Raw genomic sequence first — 17,350 nt, 5'->3', positions numbered from 1 at the left:
CAGTACTGTAATTTTGCATTATATGATATTTTTAAGAAGGGGAGAGAATTAAGTTGGCAACTTCGATGTGGAAGATACTCTCTAACAGGGTACAAAATATCAGGAATAATTTATTAGCAAAGACATTTAATTTTCATATAACTGCTTGGGAAAACTCCAAGTTGAGTGAGCTGGCAAAACGTAGCACCAACAGTGTATTCTTGAATGTTTACTTTGGGTTTGAAAGCACTTTTTCCTAATATTTTTCTAGCCTCTTTAGTGGTAGTTTGACTTCTGTAGCTCTTTACAGGACGTGTGATTTTGCCACAGCAACCTGTGGTGAATAATTGCTGTTTGTGGCAGGAAAGCCTCTTTTTTTTTGGTTTGTTTAAAGGGGTTAGCCCTTCATGTGCTTGTTGCTAAACTTTTGAACTCTGAAGTATTAATTAGAAGCTATTTTTATTAAACTTAAACAAGTCTGTATTCTCCTATGGTGCCAAGTTAGATGTTATTCTAAAAGGGAGAGTTTAGCTCCATTTAAGTGTTTGGATTTGGTAGCAGGACGTGCTCTGGACACTGCTACAAACACTCCTGTGCTCACGTGTTCCTTTCTGTGTGTTTGATGCATTTCAAGCTGTGAACTGCTGATGGTCAAGTCCTTTATTTATTTTTTTTTCTTTTTTTCAGTTTACACGAAGCTAAAAAGCAGATTTTTTTTTTTTCCTTTTTTCCTCACCGTTTCCTTCGATCTGTAAATGTAACGTCAGAAAGGGGCAGGATCCCTTGGTCACCTCCCTGCTGGGAGCTGGGAGAGTGTCCTGGGGAGCTGCCCCTGTGTCCCAGCTGCAGGGGAGCAGCAGCAGCACAGAGGTGCAGGGACGTGGTGCCCACACGGAGCTGTTGGTCCCTGGGCTCTGAGCTTTGCCATTTGTAGCTTCCAGGTACGGGCAGGTAGGTGCTGATGCTGGGAATCAGGGAGAAATCCTTGGCTTGCTTCCCCTGCCAGGGCCCTGTGCTCTCTTGAGGGGTGAAAGGTTCCCAGATTTTCTCTCTCCAGAGGGGATCCAGTCTCTCTAAGCTGCTAACTCTGTGTGTGGAAGGTAGATTGTACTAATGTTGCCTGATTCCTCCTGCGTTTTCTGCTATAACCCTTTGAGCGCTGGCTGCATGCTGTTAGTTTGAACCAGGCTGCTTCTTCTACACCAAATTTCCCTTTCACTCTGAGCTGAGAGCTTTTGAATGGGCACCTGCTCCTGTTGGGTGAGCCTGATCTGTCCTTCCTGCCAAAGGCTGCAGCCAGAGGAGCCCTGCCCCAGGCACCCTCAAAGGGTTATCTGCTGCACTCACACACCTGTACAGTTCCTTTTTCTTTGGCATTACTGGAGATTCTCTGTATATTTTAATCAACTTCAGGTTTTTTTGCTGCTTTTTCTAATGTCTGATTTCAACTAAACATTTCCTGTGTGAATGTGCCTTTTCAGATCTGCTTTGATATCTCTCTTCTGCAAGTATTGACCTGCATGCTTTTCTCTGATACCGCCCTCCCGAGCTCCTCTGTATCACTATCTTTTGTGATCTGTAAGTCCTGCTGTGTTAATAAATATTATCTTGGCATATTTTGAAAATGTGGGGGTGTGTGTGATTTGTTGCAAACTAGCAATGTATCTCTGCTCCCTCAAAAATACAGAGTTGAAGGTTCTGGTGTCCCCTTGAGCTGGTGGGAGCCTTTCTCTTGCAGAGCAGGGTGTGGGTGAGCTTCCTTCTCCTCCTCTTCAGTGCTTTGAGCTTCCTCCCTGTGACCTCCTGAATCTTTACATATCAACCTCAATAATATTTTTCCAAAGATCTGTGCTTGAGGGGGATGGAGTGGAGGAAATGTGTGGTGGCAGGGTTGTTTCTGTGAGTTGGCACTGAAACTGTGTTGCTGTCTAGACTTTTATGAGTAGAAGCCCACTCAATAATATTCTGATATTTATTTACCTAATCCAGTGAGTTAACCAGAACCCCAAAGTAAATTTCCCATTTGGGAAGTTCTACCTTTTAAATATTGAAACTTTCAAACATGAATGACAGCTGCAAATTTTTGGCATGCAATTATGTCACTTCACATTCCTCCAGCTCCTGAGCCACTGACAGCTTGGGATTAGCATCAAATTAGCAGACAAGAGAAAAAGCTAAAAATAATTGAGATGTGGAATAGTTCAAATGTTGTTTTGGGGTTTTGGAGTTGCCACAAGAGCAGAAACCAGCTCAGGAAGCAGAATGTGGCTTTTCTTCTTTACACCAAACTGGAGAGGCTTGAAAAAGGAAAAAAAGAAAAAGGGAGAAAAACATAACACCCCTCCTTGGTTCTGGAGATCCCAGGGTGTCCCCAGACCTGAAGGTTTTTAAACCAAAGCTTTGAATATAAAGCTGAGACCTAATTCTGCAGGGCTGGTGCAGTTTGTGTTTGTTCAGCCTGTCATTCCTGGAGCAGGCAGAGGAACCTTCATGGCTGTATTTGTGATGTTTTTGTCCAGGCTGAGTCAGATTGACTCCCTTGGCCTCATTTGGGTTAATTCTGCACACAGAAGAGCTCATCCACCCTGGTTTATCCAGGAGGGCTCTGCCAGGGAGGGTGTGGATGTGTTTGCCATGGCCTTCCCAAGGGCCTCAGTGGGACTGAGCTCCCAGTGTCAGCTCTGGGCTTTTATTCTGCTGTGAAACGTTGTTTAGCATGATCACTTCAAAATAATTAGCAAATCCTGTAATTCCGCAAGGTTTGGAGTCTTTTCTCTGCTGTTATTTACCTTACAGTCAGCATTCTTGATGCTTTCCACCTTAGCTACCGCCATTCTTTAGAGAAAGCAAATGGGAATAATTCCTTTTTGTTAACTGCTCCAGGCTTGCCCAGCTGAGAAACAGGCTTGGGATTTTCCAGGTTGCTGCAGCAGTACATGAAACTGTTCTGCATCCTTCTGTTCCTTCCTGAGGGAGCAGGGAGAGGTGGAGCCTGTCCTGGGCTGCTGCTCTGGCTGCAGGGGATGTTCAGGGTGGCAGAGTGGGGATGTTCCAGGGTGACAGCACTGATGGAGCAGGGGATGTTCAGGGTACCAGCACTGATGCTCTGCAGGAGCAGAGCTGCACAGCTGCCACCTGTGTCACCCTAACAACCAAAACGTGGCACCAGAGCCAGGTTTATTCATCAGACTCTAATATCTACTCAAATACAAAAACCCGAAAGTCTCCTGTGCTGGCTGAAATCCCCAAATTTGTCCCAATGTCCCTGAGTTGTCTGTCTCAGTTTCCTTCAGGTAGGCACTAATGCTGTCAAGGGTTTTCCTTAAATGATTAAACTGTTGACATTGAAGGCTCCAGCTTGTAATTTGCCTCCAGCCATAACTTAATCCTTGGTAGTTGAAATAAATTATTATACTTGGCTCAAATCAGGGCTGGGAAGCTTTCCTTTAGATGAGACTGGATAACAGTATTTTTAACTGTATTTCATCCTGCTGTGCATTCCTTGCAGCCAGTGCTTTCCCTTGCTGGTTCCTGCAGGTGCACCTGGCCCCAGGTGATGATCAGGCACCTTGGACTTTGGGTTCCACATTCATATTTTTTGTAATTCTCACTAAATTGTTTAGGACTGCTTGAGCTGTTAACACTGACTCTGAATGCAGTGTTTTCCCAGTAATATAATATTCATAGAAAAAGGTTTATTCACTGGAGTGATCCTTCTGGAATTATCCGAGAAAAAAACAATCAAATGTACAGAATTGAACCATTACATTTCACCTGAGCCCTTGCACCTCTTCAGAGGTTTCATGTCTGCCTGAATTCACAGGCAGAGAATCCTGACTCTTGCTTTGTGAATAATTAAACTGTTGTTCCGCCTCCCTGCCCTATTGATTGCAGGTCAGTCAGGATTCCCCTGGAGCCTGCTGCTGATCCTGCCTGAGCCCGGGGCGGGCTTGGATCAGCAGAGCCCTGAGCTGGGCCTTCGGGATGTGTTTGCAGCTCAGAATCTGAGCAGCTATCAAAGGAACAATTCCCAGCAGGATGGGGTGGGGTGGGGTGGGATGGGATGGGATCAGCTCTCCTCCCTCTCTCCAGAACCACGGCAAGGCTCGGCTCTGTGCTGGGCTTTGGAGCCAGCACATGGTCAGGGGAAGCTGGTGCTGTTTGCAGGATCCCAGCATTAATTACAGCTGGCTCTCTCTTTCATGCAAAGCTTTCCTTTCCCTTCCTCAAACAAAAACGTGAGAGCCCAGCGTGTGGTGTGTGGGGTATGGTGATAAATCACTGAACCCTCTGAGCTCCTTTCACTCAGGTGCTTCCATCTCTCTGCTCACCCTCTGCTCATCCACAGCTCCAGGGGCACTGAGATCTGTGTGCAGGGTTCTCCTCTGGGTTTGGGGTGCTGGCAGGACAAGTGGCAGCTCCAGGAGGGGCTGCTGGCTGGATGGCTGTGCCTCACTGACCCACAGCAGTGGCCATTGAACAGTGCCATGTGTTGGTCAGGTTTTTCATTAGCCGTGGATGTGGGTCATGCCTGGGAAGCAGCCTGGAGCCTGGCCTGCTGTGCCCCTCCAGGGAGATGAACAAACCAAGGCAGAAATGGTTTGTTGGAATGGTTTCATCCTCGGGCTGGTGAGGCTGCAGTGAAGGAAGCGCAGCTGGGAATTCAGCTCGTTCCCCGTGGCTCTGTCAGTGTGCCAGCCTGCTCAGCACCAGGGTCTCAGCCCCAGGGAGGCTCAGGGAAACTCTCTGTGCTCTGGGTTTGCTGTCCCTGCAGCCTCCAGACCCTGAGCAGCCCAAACTGACAGTTCCTGCTGGAAAACAATGCCAAAAGTAGGCAAGGAGGGCTGGTTTGCTGGGGAGGGGGCTGATGCTCTAATGCCAACTGCCCAGCCCTGCTCTGGGTGCCTTTGGGGATCAGAGTCAGTCTGGAGTGAAAGATCCTTCTCTGATCTCACAGCTGCCCCTGGCAGGGAGAAGAACCTATTGGGCCATGTAATCACCAGGTGGGTACAAATGTTTGGAGCTTTCTGCGAAATAATTGGATTTTCTCTAGACTTAGCTTTTACAAACTATTTATTCAGTTAAAACATGATCTCTGCGATGTCCCTGTCAGTGCTGGCACCTGGAAGTTTGACGAGTCGGCCGTGCAGCACTGCAGGAGCCCTGATAAGCTCCAACAGGATTTCTAGGCTTTTTCAGATCCTTGCAGCACATTTTTACATGTTATTTGTATCAAAGCATGAATATAAAATTAAAGTGTATTAATACTTTATCAGAGGAATGGAAAAGTCAGCCCAGTCTTCTGTGTGGTTGGATTTGATAAGATGAAATAACTCATTAAAGGTGTTTGAGTTGTAACATTTATATTTTGATTGTAGATTCTGCAGCCAGAAAACTCAACTGGTGATCTGTGCAGCCTGGACTGGCCAGAAACTTTTTTTTTTTTAGTATTTCTTCACTACCATAGTGGTATGGTGATTTTCAGCTTAAAATGTAAGGCAGCATTCAAAGGTCAAGGCTTAGATTCATTGAGCAGAGAAATTTCTGTATGAAATGCTCAGGTATTTTCCAGGTTATTTTTGTGCACGCTGCAAGCCTCAGCGAGACAGAGATTCAGTGTTTGTCCTTGCAGCTCCTCCAGGCTCTCAGCAGGTCGGTGGAGAGTTGGAGGGTTTGGAGTTCAGCTCCTAACTGTGGGGCTTTGTTTCAGATGTGGATGACTTTAAGGGCGGCCCGTTTGGAAGCTGTCCTGGTGCTGGTGGTGGCTCTGCACTCGGCAGCCTGGCGAGCTCCGACAGGGACCTGCAGGACAGGGACAGGGACAGGAGGCTCCCCTGCGCCGCCACCGCCGTCCTGCAGAAGAAGGAGACCTTCTTTGGCAGCTCAGAGAACATCACCATGACCACAGTTTCCAAAGTGACCACCTTCTCCAGCGAGGATGCTCTGCAGGACGTTCCCTTCGCGCCCTTCGCCAACTTCAAGGACTCGGGGCCTGGCGACGATGACCTCGGGGACTTTGGGGACTTTGCCAGACTCCCCTCGGAAGCTCAGGATGCAGCAGCAGCTGACACAGCCCTGGGCAATGATTTCCCCGCTGGAGCCTCCCCTGAGCTGCACAGAGAGGCCACGGATGACTTTGGGGAGTTCCAAAGTGAGAAACCAAAAATCAGCAAGTTCGACTTCTTGGTGGCCACTTCCCAAGGCAAGGTGAAATCCAGTGAGGAGATGATCAGGAGTGAGCTGGCCACCTTTGACCTGTCTGTGCAAGGTAAGTCTGCCTGTGGTGGAGGAACCTCATGGTGCGTGGGCTCATCAAAGGCTGATTTTCCTAATTGAATTATAAATCAGCTAATGGGGATTGTTCCAAAGGCTGCTGGAAACGACCTGAGTCTTCTCATTGATTTCTGTGGCATTTGGAGCAGGTCTTTTTCTACAAGGGAAATATTTGTTGTGCCAAAAACCTGTAAGAATTGAGGGACTTGGGGAGATCTGCAGCAGTCACTGAGTAAAGACAAATATTTGTTCTTCTGCAGGAGCGGGACAGCCCTTGCTGCCACTCCATTCATTTTAAACAGCCTGGATCTTCAGAGTGCAGGAATAACTTTTTACAACCTGACATTTCAGGGTCTCACAAGAGGAGCCTGAGCCTGGGGGACAGAGAAATCAGCCGCTGCTCGCCCCTGGCAGCCCTGGAGCAGCCCTTCAGGGACCGCTCCAACACGCTGAGCGAGAAGCCAGCCCTGCCCGTCATCAGGGACAAGTACAAGGACCTCACGGGGGAGGTGGAGGTGAGGAGCAGCCTGGGACACCCCTGAGGGGCTTCTGTGCCCCACTCTTTGGGGTTTTGCCTGTTTGAGGATGGTGTGACTGTGAGATGTGTCTGGGTGCAGGCGGATGTTGAGTGGAACCTGGAGGTTTCTTCTCTCACGTCCTTAAAGGGAGATGGGAAAACACAGGATGTTGTCTGAAACACAGAATGTTGTCTGAAACACACACAGGATGTTGTCTGAAACACAGAATGTTGTCTGAAACACACACAGGATGTTGTCTGAAACACAGAATCACTTGACCTTGCAGCCTAAGCTTATGACTGGAAATTGGTTACAGTTTAAATCTAATCCCAGCTCTGGCAGAGAGCGTTTGCTTTGGGAATGGCTTTTTGGCTGCGTGGCAGTTATTTCTCTTGCTCATCCTGAGAAGAGATGGGAAAAGGACTCAGATTAAATTCTGCTAATCCCCATTGCTAGAACAACAGACTGGAACAAATGTGTCAGGAAGAGCTGTGTGCAATGAAACCTTTTACCCACCCCTATACATTCTCCTTTTGAAACTCGTTCCCACTCCCAGAAATAAAATTTTAGAGTTCAGGTGCACAGAGAATCTTGAAAGAATGGGGAGAAATTAGGAACAGATGTGTTAGAAGCTCACACAGCTGATCTGCAAACAGTCTTTTGAAATACCTGTCTGCTGTGTAGGAGAGAGGGAGAGAAATGGGTGTAGGAACAAGACTGAGCCTGTGCTTCTCTTTGCTCCAGGAGAGTGAGAGGTATGCCTACGAGTGGCAGAGGTGCCTGGAGAGTGCCCTGCAGGTGAGTGTGCCTCCTCCTCCTCCCTCAGCACCTGCCTCACCAGTGCTTGGGAAAGTGTGGCAATCAGCCCTGGGAACTGCAGTTTTTAAACCAAAACTGCCACCTCCTCCTCAGCTGAGCACCCCACACTGCTCTCCCTGTGGCTGGGGATTAGTTTGGCTTCTCCCTGAATATCCCAGCTCTCTGGTTAGGGCTGCTCCCCTGTTTGGGTCCCAGTATTGGGCATTGGTACCAGAGCCTGGCTCCTCAGGGCTCCCTGAGGGACAGAGCTGGTGCTGTGCTGTGCCCAGGCACCGTTCCTGTGCTGCTGGGGGATATTGCACAGCCAGATCTGTGCTCCTGAACATTGCTCCTTTGCATCTGAGTACTAGAGAGCCCGAACTGTGAATGCTCTTATTAAATTAGACAGCAAGGCAAGCATGCTCTTAAAACTCTTATTTTGGTAATGAAACTATTGGGGGAATACATTAAGGTTTTAAATGTTCACACTCTCCCCTGATCTGCTTAAGCAGGAGTGTATAAAACATGTGATGGAGTGTGGCAGTCATTTCTTGTTTAATTTGCCTCCTTTTCTGAAGAGCAGCTTCTGCTGGGGGTAATCTTGTTTGTAATGATTATTCAAAGATAGAAACCCCATCATTTTATGGAATCCATTCCCACCAGGTCATAAAGAAAGCCAACGACACCTTAAATGGAATCAGCAGCTCATCTGTGTGCACTGAAGTCATCCAGTCTGCCCAAGGCATGGAATATTTACAGGGTATGTTTTCACTTTCCACGTGCTTTGCACTGAAAGTCCTTCCCTAAAAACCAGGAATATAGAGTCACTCTTCCCCACATGGCATTATTTTAAATCCTAATCTTTGTCTGCATATGAATAATGAAGAACTCTTCAGCCAAATAAATGTAAACTCCAGCTTTGAGCTGCCCCTCCATGGCCACCCCTCCTGTGCCTCTCTGGTTTTGCCATTTCCAGTGCATTCCCTGCAATCCCCCCTCTTTTACATCCACAGGGGTTGTTGAAGTCTACAGAGTCACAAAGAGGGTGGAGCTGGGCATCAAAGCCACTGCAGTGTGCAGTGAGAAGCTGCAGCAGCTGCTGAAGGATATTGATAAAGTGTGGAACAACCTGATCAGCTTCATGTCCCTGGCTGCTCTCACGGTAAGGCCCAAACAAGCTGCCTGGTTGCTAAAACAAATGTCATAATTTCATTTAAGGAGGCTTTGCAGGGTGTGCTGAGTTGACTGTTTGTGTTTCTTGTCTTGGAAAATGGAAATGAACTTATATTTGTAAAAGCCAGTTTAAAATCCCCTAAGAGAAGTGTTATTTATGCACAAACATGATGTTGTCTTACTTGGTACCTCAATAATTTAGGCGATATCCTGGGTGTCTGTGGGCATCTCCAGTGAGGCAAATTGAATAAATTCCAAATAAGTCATTTTACAGAGCCAGAATGACATGGACATGTCTTGTTCTTTAATGTCCCTGCAATTGGCTTTAATGCTCACAATTGTGGAGCAACACAGGAACAACTGAACTGTTTTCCCTTCTCTCTGCACTTGGAAGTGCCTGAGTTTGTTTTGGTTCAGCTTTCCCTGCTCTGCACTGCCAGAAGAGCTCCCAGGGAGGCTGGAGGAGCTGCAGGGCTTTGGGTCAGGCAGGGATGGGGTGAGGGGAGCCCCTCTGGAGCAGGAGCATCCATGGGCAGGGTCTGCAGAGGAGCTGGGGTGGAGAGGGGCACAGAACAGACACAAAGGGAAGGCAGGAAAACCACCCTGCCATTGAATACCTTGGGGGGTTTGTGCTGCAGGAGATGCAATGCCCAAAATCACTTTCTTTAGCCGTGGAAAACCTCATTATCTTAGGGAATCACCCCTTTTTGAGTGCTTTACATTGACTGACACAGATCCCTTGGACTCAGTGCACATCCAAGAGGCCTTCAGGGCCAGCACCCCCCCAAGCATCACTGAGCACATCATTACCATGGGCAGGTTCCCTCTGAGCTTTTTAATTTGTGGCTTCCTCCCTGCACTGCAGCTGTGCCCACAAAAGGTTTTTCCTTCCCAATGAACACCCATTTGTCAGTAAGGCTTGGAATTCTTGGTTTCTGCCTGAAATGCCCATCTCCAGCTCACTGTTCTTCCCTGCAAGGCAGGGTTTATAAATGAGCAGTCCCTTTTTACACCTTTTGCGCATTTCAAACCTCCCCAGGTATTTTGGTGGGGCACAGAGCCTGCCATCCTAGGAGCTCTGTTTCCTCAGCATTTTCCTGCCTGGCAGAGGAGGCTGACAGACCTGGACTCACCTGTTGGAGCTCTGCCTTTGCTGATAGGAGCAGTCCCAAGAGCTGCCAGGATCTTGTCCTCATTTAAACGGGTGGATTAGAACACAGCTGCTGAAGCGCTTTTCCTTGGAAGATCGCAGGGATTACTGAAGTCCAGAGCCTGGCCCTGTGTTCCCTGAGCCACAGCAGCTCCTGGCTCGTGGCTGCAGCTGGAGCACAGCAGGAGCTGCAAATTCTCACCTGCACCAGAGTCCGGCTGAGCTTACACAAACCAGGATTCCTTAATTCCCCAAATCCCCCCTGATCCTGCTTCTCTTCCCCACTGGGAGGCTGGAGCCCACACCTCTGCTCTTGCAGGATCCTGAGTGATGCAGAAATGCCAATTAACTGCAGAGAAGGATTCCCGCTCCCAGGCATGCTCTTGGAAAGGTTAATTTTATCTTTTAAGGGATTTTGTTACAAGGTAATTTTATGCACAGCCTTGTGGTTTTTCACAGCAAATTGCAGGATGACCTTCTCATTTGCTTCACTCATGCATTTGGTAAACAAATATTAGAGTGCCTTTATTAATTTGATTGATCTGCTCAGAGATTAAAGGGTTTTTTTCAGGATTTCAGTTCCTCTGCAGCCATTCAGAAGGGCAGTGTGAGCAGCATACCCACAGTGGGCATTAGGACACACATGGTCTGGGATCACACCATTTTAAAGTTCCTTGCATTTCTAATCATTGTTTTTATTTGCTATCTTCAATGCAGAATTTGAACGGTTTTATATCATCTTTGTGCAGTGTTTTAATTGATCATTTATCCTGTGGCTGAAATGTGAGGTTAAGCACTGGAAAAGTGACCACAATAATTTATTATTTACAGGTTTATTCTCCCACCCTTTGCCTCTCTTTACCCTGAGCATGTGTGTGCCTGGTGGCTGAATTCCATGGTTTGTTTAACCTTAATATCCCATTTTGTACTGCTCTGCCATATTGTAGGTTCAAAAAAAAAAACCCAAAAGGAGAAAACCAGGTGCCCTTTTTTGCTGAGGCAATCCCAGGGAGTCGAGGACAATGAGCCCTGCTGCAGCCACCTGCCCACAGCTGCACAAACACCTGCAGACCCTCTGTTTGCCTTCCCCCAGCTCCCAGGGCTCCTTCCCCTTTGGATGGGGGAATGTGCAGCTCAGGAATCCCTTCCTTTGTACTTGAGGCCTTTTTGAAGGCTTTGAGTGTTGTAAACTGGTGCTGGTGGGGATGGCAGATCCCTCCTGGTGGTGTCACCCTGCCATGCCAGGTGACACCCTGGCTCTTGGTGCTCACTGATTTTTGTTGTGGTGTCTGAAACCTTCCCAGGCCCTGGGAATGCTCAGAGCTGCTGTGTGCTCTCTTTAGCCAGATGAGAACTCCCTGGATTTCTCCTCCTGCATGCTGCGCCCGGGCATCAAGAACGCGCAGGACCTTGCCTGTGGGGTGTGTCTGCTGAACGTGGATTCCAGGAGCAAGGTGAGTGTGTGCTGCTGCAAATCCTGAATTTACAGCCTGGGCTTCCGTTTGTACAACCCCAGACTGGTTTGGGTTGGAAGGGACCCTAAAACCCACCCAGAGCCATGGGCAGGGACACTTCCCACTGTGCCAGCCTGTCCAGCCTGGCCTTGGGCACCTCCAGGGATGGGTGCATTGAAAAAATATTCCTGGTTACAATTTGTAAACTCTGAGCTGTAGAAGGGTCTCAATAAAATCCTATAATGGAATATCCAGAGTTCCTTGGGCTCTGGTGTGACCAAGCTGTGGAGGAAGGGTTGAGTTTAATTGTTCGTAATGGGCAAGAAACTGCCATACTAAGATTTAAAAAAATATACATATTTTTTAACAAATAAAAATCCTTTAATGACTTTTCTTCATGAGATGGCTCACCAGAGGGGAGCAGAGCTGGGAGGGCCTCCCAGGACACGTGCAGAGCTGTGCCAGCCAGTTAAACCTAGAGGCACTTTTCCTGACTCTTTTTGGTTTCAACGTTATTTCAGAAAGAAGAGAAACCTGTGGAAGAGCTTCCCAAAAAAGTATGAACCTGTAAAAAGCATTCTTTCTAGACTCATTCTTCCTGAGTGTGGAAGGCTGAGGTGCTGCTGGGCTCTCAGCTGTCATTTCAGTTGTACCAATCATTAATCCTCTGCTCCAGTCGTGTTTTGTGGCCGTTAACTCTCGATCTGATCAACTAACACACCCCAGAGCCTCTCCCTGTGTGTCTGCATGCTGTGCCCTGTGCCCGGCTCTCTGGGCTTGTGCTCCTCCTGTTGTGTGCCACAAAATCCCTGACTTCCCCAGTTTGTGCTGCCCGGGTGTCTCTAGCAGGAGAGGGGGGATTTCAGGGCCTTTGTGCTAGGAATATTGACTTTTGCCTTTGTCTGGCAGGCTGTGGCATTTTTAGAAATCTCTGCAGGAAATCCAGGGTGTGGAGAGCAGGGCTGGGATATTTTTTTTTAAATAGGGAGCTGTGAGGCATTGGAAAATATCTCCTAGCAACAAACAGCGAGATGGTTTCAGCCTGCTCATGGCTTCACAGAGGCTCCTGTTGTAAGGCAGCTTCAATTAACAGGAGGAAGCAGATGAAATTCAACCTGAAATAACACTAATAGCAAGAATTGCACCTGCCTAACCCTCAGCCAGGCTGGAGCCAGGGAAATAAGTGCGGGAGCTGCCTGCTGGCAAGCAGGGCAAGGTTCCCCTTTGGTGGGGAGGTGGAACAGAAGCAGGAGGTGCAGAACAAGGTGAGTTAGCTCCAGGGCTCCCTCCTGCAGGGGGAGCTTGGCTCAGGTGTGATGGCTGAAGGTTTTGTCCTCCTGCAGTTGAAATCAGATGGAGTTGATGGGGTGGAGCTCAGGGGAGAGTCCTGGGCTGTTTCCCACCCTGGGTTTGGACCCTGGAGGGGATCAGGCTGTCACACTTGTTTCATTTCTTCTTGCAGGCCTTTAATTCTGAGACAGATAACTTCAAGCTGGCATATGGAGGGCACCAGTACCACGCCAGCTGTGCCAACTTCTGGATCAACTGTGTGGAGCCCAAACCCCCAGGTCTCATCCTGCCAGACCTGCTCTGAGAGCAGCTGCACTGCAGGTGGAGCCTTGGGCTCACCCTGCAGCACCTGGGGTAATGCTCTGCTGGAGGCCAGCCTTTCAAACCTTTGGGGTTGATTTTTGGTCCAAAAATCAACAGATTAAAGCCTGCTACTGCTACAGATGGGGAAGAGTTCACCTGTAATGGCCAAGGTTTCAGGAATAACTGGATAATATAAAGTATGGCATAAAGAAACAAAAGAGTGGCATTTCAGTCTTTGTGAGGATGCAAACGTTATCCTGTGCAAAAGCAGCCTGGGAACCATGTGCACAAAGCTGTGCATGGGAGAGGCCAGCATGGAGCTTCCCTGAGAGCCCGGGGTGCTGGGCTGGTTTGCATACAAACAACCACTGTCATACTTGAAGTCTGCATTTGCAAGCAAATCTTTTCCTTAGCGTTTTTGGGACCCAGACCTTGATGTTCTTTAAGTATTTGCTGCTGTGATATCACAGCACATGAGTCACACAGCATCCAGGCAGGATGAATTATTGACTCAGGAGAAGCTGCTGGGTGCTGGTGCTTGCACTGCTCTGTGCTGGAAGTTGTGCTGGATGCAGAACTGGTCAGTGCTGGAGGGTGGGACTGGAAAACTGCTGGAATTTTCCCTGTGCTCTGTGCATTCTGTAGTGCAGGCAGCTGGAGTTTCAAACTCCAGTCTTTGTTGTAAATACAGATAAACTTCCCTGGCTCTGTGCTGAGCTCCAGGCAGGGTTCTGTCTCTCCTGACCCTTTGGGAGCTGTGTGGCTGCAGCCCTGCTGGGAGCTGTGCTCTGCTGATGCAGCACATCTGTGCTCTGGAGGTTCTTTCCCTTTTTTGGCTGTGGAGATGCTGTTCCTGCTGGGATGGGGTGGCTGTGTGTGATCCTGCAGTCTGTGCTACCTGTAGCAACGTGTTCCTGTGACTCACAGCTGGCTCCTGCAGCAGGGAGTGGGATTGAACAGCCAGAGGGAATCAGCCCTGGAAGCTGGTGGTCTCAGCAAGCTGTGTTTGAACAGGCATTGTGTCCCTGCTGGTTTGTGGCTTTTGTAGGTGCCTCTCTGGACAGGTTTGTGTTACAGGCTCTCACTAAAAGTCACCTGTGCATCTAAAGTACCTGGTTCCTCCTTCAGATCCAGTATCCAGAGGACAGTGCAGGCAATGGAGTGCTGGTTACAGGATTTAAACCTGGGGGAGCCTCATGGTGTTACAAGAGACATCCCACCCCCTGTCTGGGGCTGCAGGGAATGAAGTGAGCTGTAAGTCCATAGGGTGCAACTCTCTCCTTAATTCCTTGGCTTAGCCTCTCACATCTGTTCCTTTCCTCCAGCCTCTCCAAGCTAATCCTGCCCCCATTACCAGTACCTGACACTGACCTGTGGTTGTTTGCTGAAACAGAAATTACAATGAGGAAAACGATGCTTTGTATTTAAAAAACAAACAGGCTTAGTTATACGAAACTATTAATTAGGCCAAATGAAAGAATCTTGGCTCAGAGGTGTCTGGCTCCTTCCTTACACCAGTTACAATAAATCTCCTTGCTGCCTCAAATTAGCTCATTCATGAAATGCAGCCCCGTGTGCCTGCAGCTCCAGCTGATCCAGAGGCAGAGTTCCCGTGCTCTGCTTCCCACATCCTGCCCAGCAATTTCCAAAAATGCAGGAAAACAGCTCCTTGCTTCTCTCCCTTTGTTTTATCAGGTGGGAAGGAGCTGCAGCAGCCCAGCTTGTGCCCGCAGCCCTTGCTGTGCAGCACAGTGAGGTGCTGTGCCCTCAGCAGTTTGGGACAGGGAGAGGCTGGTGCTGAGGGATGCTGTGTTGGGAACAGGGATTTTTATGTCAGCCACCACAGCTCCCCAGCACTTTGCTAGAGAGGATTTTTCCCCCTTAATTGAAAGAAGATGCCACAAATAAGGGGCCATGGTGTGAAGCTGTGACAGGGGCACTTCTGAGCTGGTTTTTCAGCACCTGTCACCAGGTCAGCCCCTCTCGTGTCCTTTGGCCCATGAAAAAGGGAAGGACATTTACAATTCCAGCTGCAGCAGAGCTCACTGCAGGATGGTGACACCATCCCTGTCCTCGTGGGGCTGGGATGCTGCTCCCAGGGAGGGTTTGCAGGGAGATCCCTGGATGGAGGCTTGGCACAGCAGGATCAGCTGCAGATCCCAGTGACTCACTGGAGCATTCAGCATCCTCGGGTGCTGCTGCCAGCCAGAGCCCAATGTCCTTCCAAGCTGTCTCCAAGGTGACAGGATTGTCACAGCCCACCTTCCCCCACTGCCTTCCCTCTGCTTGGGCCCGATTTCAGACCTGTAACTCCTTTTCCTGCATGGATTCTCTCACTGGAGAAGAGAAATGAGGTTTTATTTGTTTTTTTAGCTAGAAAAAAGGGGCTGCCTTGGCGTGACCTGTGCAAAGTGGGGTTTCTGTCTCCGTGTGTACATTTGCAGCTCTGAGGATTTATTTGCTTGGTTATTTAATGTATTTATGGCTTAGCCCCGTTGTGTTCCTGGTGCTTCCTGCCCTGGCAGCTCCCCCTGGTGCTGGGGCTGCTCCAGCCTCTGCCCTGCCTTCCCTCCTGGTGTTTGGCTGCGAGTCCCTGCAGCCCTGGGATGTCACTGTGCCCTGGCACTGTCACCCCCTGCCCTCACCATTCATTCCAGACCTTTCCCCCTGCAGCCCTGGGATGTCACTGTGCCCTGGCACTGTCACCCCCTGCCCTCACCATTCATTCCAGACCTTTCCTGGCTGGGTTTGGTGCTGGCTGTGAGTCCCTGCAGCCCTGGGATGTCACCTGTGCCCTGGCACTGTCACCCCCTGCCCTCACCATTCATTCCAGACCTTTCCCCCTGCAGCCCTGGGATGTCACTGTGCCCTGGCACTGTCACCTCCTGCCCTCACCATTCATTCCAGACCTTTCCTGGCTGGGTTTGGTGCTGGCTGTGAGTCCCTGCAGCCCTGGGATGTCACCTGTGCCCTGGCATTGTCACCCCCTGCCCTCACCATTCATTCCAGACCTTTCCCCCTGCAGCAGCTGCTCCAGGCTGGGTTGGTGGGAGCAGCTCCTGCCCTGAATCCCTGCAGAGGCTCAGGGTGAGGGTCTGAGGTTCAGCCCCAGGCTGAGCAGGAGCCCCTGCACACCCAAGGGCTGCTCAGAGCCCTGGCAGCTGCACTGGGAACCATAAACTTGAAACAAAACCTGCCTTTCCAATAAAGCTGCTATTGTACAAACTGCTGCTTTGGATTTGCTTTTGATTCTGCACCTGTATTTAATTCCAGTTCTCAGTGTTAAAATAGGAATGTCATAATTTTATGAAGGAGAGCAATCAGAAAAGTTCTCTTTCTATTGTGATTCTTCTCCTGCCCTCTGGGCAAATGTTATTTTGCTTCCAGAAGTGGTTTTGTGATTATTATTTGGAGCTGTTTGGGTTTGTGCTGTGCCGGAGTTGCTGCTGATATTTTAAAAACAGTGAGAATAAGTGTTATTAATTGACTTTAGTACCTTGTTTACTCCCTTAATTCCTGCAATGATTTATAAATCCTGTGTTGAGATTCAAACCTGGTGTTCAATAAAAAGCTTGTTTCATATCTGACCGGCCTGGGAAGCTGAAATATTTATATCATATTTATATCATAATGTAAGTAAACCCTGCTCTGTGGCTGGGATGGGAAAGGTGTCTCACCAAATACTGGAAGATATAAAATATATTTTCAGATGATTTAGATACCACTTGGAAAAGCCTGTGGGGAGCAGGAGAAGGGGTGTGCTCAGAGCAATCCAAGCTAAACCAGAGCTCTCTTTTCTTTGGTTTCTGTGGATTTGAGAATGGAGAAAAACCTGGATTTTGAGGGGGAAAACACTTGTGTAAAATCTTTTGCTGTAGTGAATACAAGAGGAGCTTTTGCAGTGAAATTCCCACAAGCACTAAGAGTGTAATATAACCATGAATGGGGATTTCAGGTGAATTGTTTTCTCATGTGTTTTATTAGGCAATTTAACTTTTTATGGGTCTAACTTTCCCTTGTGTTTAGAGCCAGCCTTTGGTGCCTTCTTGGCTGAACATCAGCATCTCCCTCGCTCCTCGGGCAGTGTGTGCATAAAATCTACAGAATAATTCAAAGGAGAATTTTTAACCTTATATTTTTTAATACCAGAAATGCTGTAAAACCCTACGTTGCCCATTTTTAGGTAAAGTTAAATTTTGTGAGCAGATTTCAGTTTTTAGCATTTTTTTCCCTGTAAAATGTCATGTGTTGGAACATCTCCAGACCAGTGATTAATCCTGATTTTCACTCTCTAGTTCCTCACTTACCATTTCCCTGGCTGAAGCTTAACTCTGATAAATTTGGAAGATGAGTCTGTGTGTCTGCCTGCCACTGGAACTGGGATGCAGCCATGGAACCCGATGGCAAACCTC

At 48.5% G+C, this 17,350-nt stretch overlaps 1 protein-coding gene across 2 annotated transcripts in view; it reads left to right on the top strand.

Annotated features, from left to right (window-relative positions):
- The window catches only part of SYNRG (synergin gamma), a 36,357-nt gene extending 19,853 nt beyond the window's left edge, over positions 1–16,504 (top strand). For both annotated transcript variants that reach the window (XM_059486959.1, XM_059486958.1), the window contains 8 exons: positions 5,690–6,247; positions 6,604–6,767; positions 7,515–7,568; positions 8,232–8,328; positions 8,582–8,730; positions 11,235–11,345; positions 11,867–11,902; positions 12,808–16,504. In XM_059486959.1, coding sequence (XP_059342942.1) covers positions 5,690–6,247; positions 6,604–6,767; positions 7,515–7,568; positions 8,232–8,328; positions 8,582–8,730; positions 11,235–11,345; positions 11,867–11,902; positions 12,808–12,939 — 1,301 coding nt within the window. In that variant the 3' untranslated portion in view covers positions 12,940–16,504. The remainder of the gene's footprint in view (positions 1–5,689; positions 6,248–6,603; positions 6,768–7,514; positions 7,569–8,231; positions 8,329–8,581; positions 8,731–11,234; positions 11,346–11,866; positions 11,903–12,807) is intronic.
- The last annotated feature ends 846 nt before the right edge of the window (positions 16,505–17,350 follow it).

Source organism: Ammospiza nelsoni, chromosome 21 (genome assembly GCF_027579445.1).
Source record: "Ammospiza nelsoni isolate bAmmNel1 chromosome 21, bAmmNel1.pri, whole genome shotgun sequence".
NCBI classification, from domain to species: Eukaryota; Metazoa; Chordata; class Aves; order Passeriformes; family Passerellidae; genus Ammospiza; species Ammospiza nelsoni.
Note: the sequence above shows the minus strand (reverse complement) of the source record. Positions and strands in the feature narration are given on the sequence as shown.